Source organism: Mytilus edulis, chromosome 7 (genome assembly GCF_963676685.1).
Source record: "Mytilus edulis chromosome 7, xbMytEdul2.2, whole genome shotgun sequence".
Lineage (NCBI taxonomy): Eukaryota > Metazoa > Mollusca > Bivalvia > Mytilida > Mytilidae > Mytilus > Mytilus edulis.
The window spans coordinates 41387134-41398292 of NC_092350.1; the positions used below are offsets into that span (position 1 = coordinate 41387134).

General features: G+C 34.1%; 1 protein-coding gene across 1 annotated transcript; it reads right to left on the reverse strand.

The window, feature by feature from the left end:
* Positions 1 to 1608: 1608 nt before the first annotated feature.
* LOC139481471 (uncharacterized) lies at positions 1609 to 6204 on the reverse strand. The gene is made up of 2 exons (XM_071264833.1): positions 4657 to 6204; positions 1609 to 1840 (listed from the first exon to the last, which is right to left on the reverse strand). Exon 1 carries the CDS (start codon positions 6098 to 6100, stop codon positions 4661 to 4663), a length of 1440 nt encoding a protein of 479 aa, XP_071120934.1. The 5' UTR covers positions 6101 to 6204; the 3' UTR covers positions 1609 to 1840; positions 4657 to 4660.
* Between the last annotated feature and the right edge of the window lie 4955 nt (positions 6205 to 11159).

Sequence of the window (11159 nt, forward strand, 5' to 3'; positions counted from 1 at the left end):
GCATGCATATATTTTTTTGTTATTTTTGTGTATATATTTATTAATTAAAGATTTTAATAGGAAAATACTGTCAGCAGTTCTGTGGTTTTCTCTGAAGCCAAACTGACAGTTATTCAGCTGTTTATCCACAACTGTGATTAGTCTATTATTGAGTACAACATTGAATATTTTAGGAAGATTACTGATTAAAGATATACCTCTGTAATTATTGGGATCAGATTTGTCTCCCTTCTTATGAAGTGCTATTATACATGAGTCCTTCCATGATTTTGGGTATATACCCGTTTTAGAATTAAATAAAATATTTTAACAATTGACTTAATTATTACTTGATTTGAGGTTTTAATTATTTCATTTATAATTCTATCTGGTCCAGCAGACTTTTGAAGTTTTAGTCCTCTGATTACCTTATTTACTTCTGAACAAGATATTGGAGCACCAACCTGATTTTCCTCGTAATTAGCCATTTCAAACTCTATTATCTCATTCTTTACATTTTCAGTCAATAAAGCATCAATCAGTTTAAGTTTAGAATTTTCTGACCATTTATATGATTTAATCCAGTGCCAACCTTTTCCCTCAAGGCCAATTTCTTTATCTATATTTATAGAGCACTTCATATATAAAGTAATTTGAACATGATCTGATAGGTAAGTAAAATCGTTTGTTTTAAAATATTTGACTGAGGACAGGAGCCTCTCGCTAACAACAGCATAATCAACAGTACTAAATCCACTGCTTGACATATATGGATAATATCCCAATGAGTCACCTAAAAATCGACCATTGAGTAAGAGCAGCCTTGAAGACAAACACAAGTCTAATAACTTTGTACCAACTGTATTGACAGAAGTATCTTGATTGTTTCTATTTATTTCTGAATCAGTAATATAATTTTCAGGGAGTAAATCAAAACCATCAAAATTATTGATGTGATCAGAATCATTTACAATAAAGTCAGCTCTTTGGCCAGTTCGAGCATTTAGATCTCCAATTAATACAATCTGTCCATTCATGGAGAAAGTAGATATCTCATTTTCTAAAAAATCTAAGTCATTATCATAGTGAGATGATAAACAAAACTACATGGATGTTCTGAATAAAACTACTCATTGTAGTGGGCATGGAATGATTCGATAAAATCGGGAAAAAATCAAAAATTTGAACTCAAATTCAAATTTTATGAAAAAATTATACTTACCTGACATATGTACTTAAGGATTTCAATCTCGTTGGTATTAGACTCGACCGGAAGTTCAAAACGCGCGGGAACCTGATGTCATGCTACATCCGGTTCACCACGAACTATCAGTTTTCTCACGGCGACTTGAAAGACCCCGTTAAGAAAACTTAAAAACTTCCTAGGGAGGAAGGGTGGGTAGTACATATGTCAGGTAAGTATAATTTATTCATAAAATTTGAATTTGAGTTCAAATTTTTGAATTTTATATCATAAATTAAGGTACTTACCTGACATATGTACTTAAGGATTTCTTTTGATTACAAAGCAATAATTTGTAGTAGGAAGTTTTGACCAAAAGTTTTCTTACAGTACTTCTTCCCATAAACCCTGAACTATACAATATAATATATATACATACAACTTAATATACATGGTAATACATACCCTTACTATGTAGTTCCAAAAAGTTTATATATTTCAACATTGTTGAAAATCATCTGATTATACAGATTGGCCGTTAAAAACCTGTGTTTTAAAAACCTCAGGCAAACTGTCATCTATGTGCATTTAAAAATCCACCACCATTCCCACATAACGAAAAAAAACATATATACACACTCCCTCCGCGACTCGCAGAGGAAGAACTCATTCTTCATCCTACAAATTTAAAAAATTTACATTAACAACTTTTAAATAAAACTTAGTAAAAGTTGTGGATTTTGCCCAATCAGCACTATCCAACACATTTTTCATACTGGCTCCTTTAAAAAGTGCCCATGATGGTCCAACTGACCTAGTAGAATGACCTCTTACTTTGCCTATTTGCTTTTTATTCTGTTGGTAAGCCATCTTGATAGTTTTCACTATCCAATGTGATATAGTTTGAGCTGTTACTGGTTTGTGAGGCTTGTTAGTTGATAAAAACAATTTAAATTCTTGTTTTTCCCCATTTTGTCTCAGTTTATCTGTTCTTTTCAGATACATGTAAAGAGTTCTTTTAGGATCTAGTAATTTACTCTCTGGAAAAGCAGGTATGAAAATTTTTGAATTGTCATGATTAGCTCTATCTTGTTTAGCTAAACCATGTCTCAAGAAAGTAACTCCTCTTTCTTGAATATTTACAGAGCCTTCGCCCAATTTTAAAGATTGTAAACTTGTAATAGCTATTAAAAACGCTGTTTTCCAAGTAAGATGTTTAAGGCTAGCAAATTTCATTGGAGCAAAAGGAGGTTTCTTAAACATGTCCAGAACAAGTGGTAAATCCCACTCTGGCAGTAATTTACGCTCTGGAGGTCTACTGTTAAACACCCCTCTTAAAAGCCTGATAATGTAAGGATGTTGTCCCACTGGTGTTTTATCAACAGGAGCTAACACAGAAATAAGGATGCTAAAAAAATTGCACACTCCTCTAAAGTTGCAACATATGGATCAATTTTCCGTTGATCACACCAGCTACTGAATTGTCTAAATTTACATTTGTAGTCTTTGTGTGTACCAGCTCTCCATGACGCGGACAATAATTTTCTAGTGTTTTCTGAAAAGCCTTTTGTTTCAAATTGTTTGTCGATATTCGCCATGCAGTCAGGCTGAATATCTCTGGATTTTGATGAAATATTCTTAATCTTCCCTGACCTTTTTCTAATAGATTTTCCCATTGAGGTAATAGAAGGGGTTGTGCTATCAGTAACTGTATCAACTGTGGATACCACCATTGTTTTGGCCAAAAGGGAGCTATCAGAATCATTTCGCATTGATAATCTATCATGTGTTGCAACACTTTCGGAATTAAAGATAGAGGTGGGTAAGCATAAGCAAACATCCTGTCCTATCCGATTGATAGAGCATCCTGTGTCAGTGCTGTTGGATCTTGATCCCAAGCACAGAACACTGGACACTTTCGATTCTGAGCCGAGGCAAAAAGGTCTATTGTTGGTGACCCCCATTCCAGAAAAATGTTGTTTAATATTGCCTTGTTCAGAGACCATTCTGTTGGTTTCACTTTGATCCTGCTTAGTTGATCTGCTAGAATATTTTTTACCCCCGCAATGTGGGCTGCTTTGATTACAATTTTGTTTGTCAAAACCATATTCCAGAGATTCCACGTCTGACTGCAAAGCTGAATCGATTTTGTCCCCCCTTGTTTGTTTATGTACTGTACTACTGTTGTATTGTCTGAACGAATTAGTACATGTTTGTTTGTTAAGATAGGAAGTAAATGTTTGACTGTTAGGAATACTGCTTCCAACTCCAGATTGTTTATGTGATTGAGCAATTCCAATTGATTTGTCGACCACAGACCCTGTACTGTTCGTGTCCCTAAATGTCCCCCCCCCCAACCTGTCATTGAGGCATCTGTTGTGATTGTTACACTTGTTGACTCCTGAAATAGAGACCGCCCTTTCATTGTATTTGCTTGACACAACCACCATGCTAGATGAGCTTTCAGCTCTTGTGTACATAGGATTTGATATTCTAGACTCATTTTGGAGGGTCTTCAAACTTGTAACAAGTGCATTTGAATTGGTCTCATGAACAGACGACTGTTGGGAATCAATTCTAGGCATGATGCTATTAAGCCCAGAACTTTCAAATAATGTCTTGCTGATATCTGACCTTTCATTAACTGAATTATTGTTATTTTCAAATTTTTTATTCTCTCTGGAGTTGGATACACTAGTCCTAGATCTAGTCTGAATAATCCTCCTATATATGTTATTGTTTGTGTTGGAATTAAATCTGACTTTTCTGTGTTTATTATAAAACCTAGAGAAGTAAGGAGAGTGATGGTTGTATCTCGATTTTTTACAAGTACGGATTTTTGTTGATCGACTATAAGCCAGTCGTCTAGGTATACTGCTAATCTTATCCCTTGTTTTCTCAGGTGTGCTGCCACCACTGAGACTATCTTTGTAAATACCCGAGGTGAGCTTGTTGAACCGAAACATAGTACTTTGAACTGATACACTGTTTCGTCTATTGCAAACCTTAGGTATTTTCGATGTTTTGGAAAGATTGGTACATGTAAATAAGCATCTTGTAAATCGAGAGAACAAACCCAGTCTCCTTTCTTGACTAGATTTAAGACCTTGGTCATTGTATCCATTTTGAAGTGTTGTTTCTTGAGATACTGGTTCAGTGGTCGTAAATTTATAACGGGTCTCAACTTCCCGTTTTTCTTTTCTACTAAGAAAAGTGTGCTGTAGAAACCTGTCTGAATATGTGTTTTTTGCACAATTTCAACAGCATCTTTTTCTAATAAATTTTTTACTTCTTGTTTTAAAAGTTCCAAATTTGTGACATTTACAAAATGTCTTTTTGACTCCTAAAAAGGGAGGTTTTTGTAAAAATTCTAGTTTGTAACCATTTTGAATTATAGCCGAAACCCATTTGTCGCTTGTAATTTCTTCCCATTTTGGAAAAAAATGAACAAGACGACCACCTACTGGTATCTCCAGAAACAACACTATTCTCACCTAGTCATTTTCTATAGGACTTCCCTCCTCTAGCCGGAAAGGGAGTCTTCTTGTAACCAGTGTCTGGTTTGGAGAATTTTCCATCATCTGTCTTTTTGATGAACTTTCTATTTCCTGTGTTGGAATACACTTTTGGGATACGAAAATTCTCTGAAGTCTTGTCTTTGTTCTGGTCTGACTTCTCTATTTTAGACTTCTTAGCTTTACTAGAATCATCTGTCAAAGGTGTTTTTCTTTTCCTATCTTTTGGGAGTATATCGGGTAACAAATCATCAAGAGTTTTGTCTTTGTCTTTTCTCGCTTTTAAAGCAGAAACTAAATTGTCACCAAAAACACCTTCTCCAGTAAGAGGCAGGTCTGAAATGTCTCTCGAATCATGGAGAAGAAACATGGATGTATCTGTCATACACATTTGACGTCTGATAATATGGTGAAAAGCACCTGCTCTACCAGCTTGATCCAACTCTTTCGTGGACATGGCAAAAATGTCCCTTATTTGTTGAATTGCTTTGTCAATGTTTGGTGTTTCATCTGTTAATAATTCTAATAAATTACCAAGACTCTGTTGCATGTACATGCAAATGACAATACCCATAAAACTTGCCTGCTGCCCTCTGTATGCTATTCTTTCAAGCATTTTGTAAGGTTGTGAATGTAAATTCTTTCCTTTAGAAAAAGAGGCTTTACTGCCATGTCTTTTAACTAAACAATTTCCAATGAAATCATCTAAAGTTGGTACCTGTAGGAATTTTTCTGTTTCCTCATCAACAGGAAAAAGCTCTTTAGTTTCCTCAGCAAAGGCTGATACTAAAATTGGTTTGAGCGCACGCCAGTGACCCATTAGAACCTCTTTTTGAGAATCATCCATGGTAATGCCAATTTTTTTCTCAGTTTTCTTGGCAATGGCATCCTCCCCAAAAATATCAAACAAACATTTTTTTGCTTTGCTTGACAAATGTTCCTCATTAGAGCCTTCATTGTCAGACTCTGTGCCAGAACCCAAAACTTCGTTTTGACCTGGTTGTAATGACATTACATCATCACGTTCATCAGCAGATTCACTATCAGAATCTCTAGACCTACGTGTCTGTCTTTGTGACTGACTTGTAGAAGAACCTGACTGTCTTTGTGACAGACTAGGAGTAGAACTAGACTGTCTTTGTGACAGTGTATTTCCACTTTCAGACGTATTTTTGTCCCCATTTGCGGTACTTGTCTGTCCCTTAATAAAATCAAACATACTGTCCAACTTACTATTGAGGTTTCCAAATTTTGCGTTCCATTTTTCTTCTAGTTGCGTATACTTGGACCTGGACTTCCTCTTCTTCGTAACTACTGACGAAGTTGTAGGTGCACGTGGCTTCTGCCCTTCACCATCACGAGAGGAATCCTCCAACGTATCTTCTAACGGAGAAATATCTCCGTGTCCACTTACCTCTGCCATCTCAAAACGGCAGAATTATGAGTAACTAAAAAACACGACTGTCTTTCAAGTCGCCGAGAAAGAAAACTGATAGTTCATGGTGAACCGGATGTAGCATAACATCAGGTTCCCGCGCGTTTTGAGACTTCCGGTCGAGTCTAATACCAACGAGATTGAAATCCTTAAGTACATATGTCAGGTAAGTACCTTAATTTATGATATAAAATTATACAATTTACTCCGACATATTCGAACATTAAGAAACATGTTCATCTTAAACTATTGCGTATCATGATCGCTACACTCATATGCGGCTTAGCTTAGCGAAAGGTAGTGCGACGTAATCAGTCAAACAAACTTTATTAGATAAACTCTCTAAGGAACGATCGTTTCCATTGGTCAATTCAAACTTTCGACCTCACACCTTCGAAAATAGAACACACATACTATAACGTTGAATGGACTGATTAATATTCACGTATCTGGTCAAGGTCGTTTAAAGCTTCCATCGACATATTCTCATACATGACTTCAATCACAATTCTAGCTTTTATAAATGTGCATGTGAAATTCATTGGTTTTATAGTTTTCTGCAATTGGTTGTAAAGTTTAAACTTTAAAATCTTAACAGTTTTCACACCTAAATATTCAATTTAAATGTCTCCTCTAGATCAAGGGATGACATCAAAAGTTCAATGTAGGATAAAAAAAAAACTCAATTCACATATTTTTTCATTTATTCCTCTCCCCCCCCCCCCCCCCCCCTTGCTTATCTTGCATTTTATTTTACTCAATGGACTCGATGAATTAACGCTGTACTTGAAAAATGAAACCGTACTTTTCTACAAACACTTTATATTCTTTTCCAAGTTTTATGTATTCGACATAGGATAGCGATTTTTTTTTGATTCCGTTTACTTGAAGAAAAAAAAATCTCGAAATTGCAAGTAAATTCATAACATGTAACCAACCATGCTTTGTTAAGAAAAAACGGAGATGGCCAATCATGGCACAGGGGATGATTAAATGTAGTTTATAAACTTCAACGATATACTTCATTAGGTTTTGCTATTATCGGTTGAAAAACGAACGTAAATTATATATTGTAAATATTTATAGACCGTTGGTTTTCCCGTTTAGATGGTTTTACACTAGTAATTTTGGGGACCTTTATAGCTTGTTGTTCAGTGGCTCCGTGTTGAAGGCCGTACATTGACCTATCATGGTTTACTTTTATAAATTGTTATTTGGATGGTGAGTTGTCTCATTGGCATTCACACCACATCCTCCTATATCTATGTAAATAGACGCAAACAGTTTTTAAAAAAGTGTTTATTCATTAAATCATTCAAATGTATCGATAGAAAGGTGAATTTCTTCTTGTGCATGCATTTAGTCATCCTTAATTTCTTGATATTTTGTTTATCAGTTTATTATACACGTTTCGTTTTGTATTTCATTTTAAATACGAATACATACTACATATACTTTAGCGGAAAGTTCAACAAAAAGTCAATGTTATGCAGCTCTATTCTTACAGGATAAATGTTCATCCATTTAAAATCGAAAACAGTACATTTATATTTAAAAAAAGAAGACGTGGTATGATTGCCAATGAGACAACTATCCACAAGAGACCAAAATGACACAGAAATTAACAACTATAGGTCACCTTACGGCTTTCAATAATGAGCAAAGCCCATACCGCATAGTCAGCTATAAAAGGCCCCGAATTCAAACAAGAGAATTGTTCCTTATAAACTACGATTTCTCACAAGTATTAATTTATTATTTAGTTCCACACATGCATAAGAAATAATCTTCGCCGATGTAACATTTCAATTTATTACAACAACATGCCTTCACTGAATTCATTCAGGTGCACCAATGATACGATTAAAGTTATTTTGTTTCTATCTTTGGGGGACAATTTCCTCCGTTTATGGTACGCTTATAGCTACATTTTTGTACTGTGTGTATGTTTTATAGCATGAAAATAATAAAAGAGAAATGTCAGTGCAACCACTGATTAATGATTGTAATGGATCAGTATTATGAGATACTTATTATAAGTGACTACGACATTGTTAGGATTATAACCTATCGTCAGTATGAAAGAAATTAAAAGTAGTTCATATATTCATCCGCGTATAAAAGCGGCACATGTATTTTATTTTATCCTTATATTTCTCATCATGCCGGGTACAAGACAATTGAGTTGCTGCATGCAAACACTTCATGCAAAGAACTTAGAATATTACTTAAAACAAACTATCAGTATAATTTTTCGACCCCACTATTTGAAGTTAATAACTATCAGTATAATATTTCGACCCCACTTTTTGAAGTCAATAAAACATTTATTTATTTATTTTGACCAAAGGTTTGTAAACTATACAAATCATTGTTTTTACGTTCGTAGTAACATAGTAAATTCCATTGTCGGTCACCTGTGTCAATTCACGTGCACACTTATTACATTGTTGTTGTATTTAAATCTTTCGGTCAATGAAATGAGACGTAACAAGTTGTTTGTTTTAAGAGATATTATAAATGTCAAAATTTTGGGTTCAGCAGTCACCATTGTGTTATAAATAATTGTGATCACTATGAAACAAACAAATATGTCAAAAAAACATATTTTAATGTTGTGATATTGTTTCAGATAAGGGTGAAGGTTTGTACCTATTAAAACGTTTAAACCCGTTGCATTTGTTTGCACCTGGCCTTAGTCAGGAAGGTGATGTTCATTAGTTGTCGTTTGTTGATGTGGTTCATTAATGTTTCTCATATCTTGTTTTTATATAGATTACTTATTGTTTACTTGTATAAATTGTTATTTGAATGGAGAGTTGTCTCATTGACACTCATACCACATCTTCCTATATCTAAGGACCTTTGGTTTTCCCGTTTGTATGGTTTTACACTAGTAATTTTTGGGGCTCTTCATAACTTGTTGTTCGGGGTGAGCCACGGCTCCGTGGTGAATACCGTACGTTGACCTATATGGTTTTACTTTTACAAATTGTGACTTAAATGGAGAGTAGTCTTTTTTCATCTGGGCGTCGCTGGTTAGTCTTGTGTAGACGTTGCGCACGTCTGGCGTATTAAATTGTTAACAAAGTATCTTTTGTTGGCTATTAATCGGTTTTTTTTCTGTCCTATATGTTTTCCCATTTATTTGTATTGTAGTCCTGTCATGTAATGTTGTCATTTTAATGTTATAATTAACATCGCCATTAAAGCGGGAGGTTCAACCCACCATTTTTATCTTAAAATGCCCTGTTCATAATGATTAGTGAAATATGAATACGGTGATACTTAGTTTCCATCTCTCTACATCGGCGGATTGTTTTCCGTCTATAAATAAGACTAATACTATCCTCAATGACTATGTTAATCTTATCACAAAATTGTCTCGCCTATTCATTTATGATGATTGAAATCTTTTGTTGTTGAAATGCTTGATGATTATAGATTTTATCGGATTCCCAGTCATAATAAACTTTACGACAAAAGGTCAAGTTTAGAAGACTCGTAAAAGACTAACATTTAAGACAGACAGCTAGATACCAGAAACATACTATGTATACACATGCCAGAGTCTGAGCTTGATTTGCTATATGATATGATATAAAAACTAAACTGACGAAAAAAGGTCATTTATTCAAAATCATAAAATGCAAAAAATACATTTTGCAAATAAAACATTTGACATAAAAGTTCATATTTAATATGAAATAATAATACATAATTAATACGAAATTACATCAACTAATATCATATCAATTGAATAAATGACAAAGAATAGCAAAGGTGGGGAGAAAAATCTGCCCCATAAATAAACATTTATACATATCTGCTTCAAAAGATAACATAAGGGAGGTATGAGGGTGGGAATTTTGAACAAATTGTTTGATAAGAATCACAAGTTAACACATCAAATGCTGATGATAAAAGGAAGTGACCATAATGCACTTACACGTGAACTCGTGCTGACCCGCAAGATCATTGACCAATAAGAAAGATGAAATCCAATCATGCATTGGTCATAAGTGAAATTTCTCTGCACGTGGAAACAGGTTATCTAATTTCTACAACTTATAGTTTAATTAAGTAGGACACTCTGACCCTTTGACCAGACTAGAGACATCATACATTCAGAGTATTAATAGCTCACTCTTTTATTTAAGTCGGTTAGTAATAACATAGATGTAATACATCTATGTTAGTAAACCAATTAAAACAGAATTATCTTCTCTGCTGTCTTAAATTATTTTATTCCGCTTAATTTTCAATTAGCAAATAAAATTGGTTTTAAGACAGACAGCTAGATACCAGAAACATACTATGTATACACATGCCAGAGTCTGAGCTTGATTTGCTATATGATATAAAAACTAAACTGACGAAAAAAGGTCATTTATTCAAAATCATAAAATGCAAAAAATACATTTTCCAAATAAAACATTTGACATAAAAGTTCATATTTAATATGAAATAATAATACATAATTAATACGAAATTACATCAACTAATATCATATCAATTGAATAAATGACAAAGAATAGCAAAGGTGGGGAGAAAAATCTGCCACCAATCCACTCTTAGGCTGAAAGAGTGGATCCGAAATCCACTCTAAGGCTGAAAGAGTGGATCCCCCACCCGAGGAATGTTATAATTAACATCGCCATTAAAGCGGGAGGTTCAACCCACCATTTTTATCTTAAAATGCCCTGTTCATAATGATTAGTGAAATATGAATACGGTGATACTTAGTTTCCATCTCTCTACATCGGCGGATTGTTTTCCGTCTATAAATAAGACTAATACTATCCTCAATGACTATGTTAATCTTATCACAAAATTGTCTCGCCTATTCATTTATGATGATTGAAATCTTTTGTTGTTGAAATGCTTGATGATTATAGATTTTATCGGATTCCCAGTCATAATAAACTTTACGACAAAAGGTCAAGTTTAGAAGACTCGTAAAAGACTAACATATACAATATATTAGTATTCCATACACCAAATAGAGTTGACGGTAGACCTATTGTTTATTCATATTATCTGACCA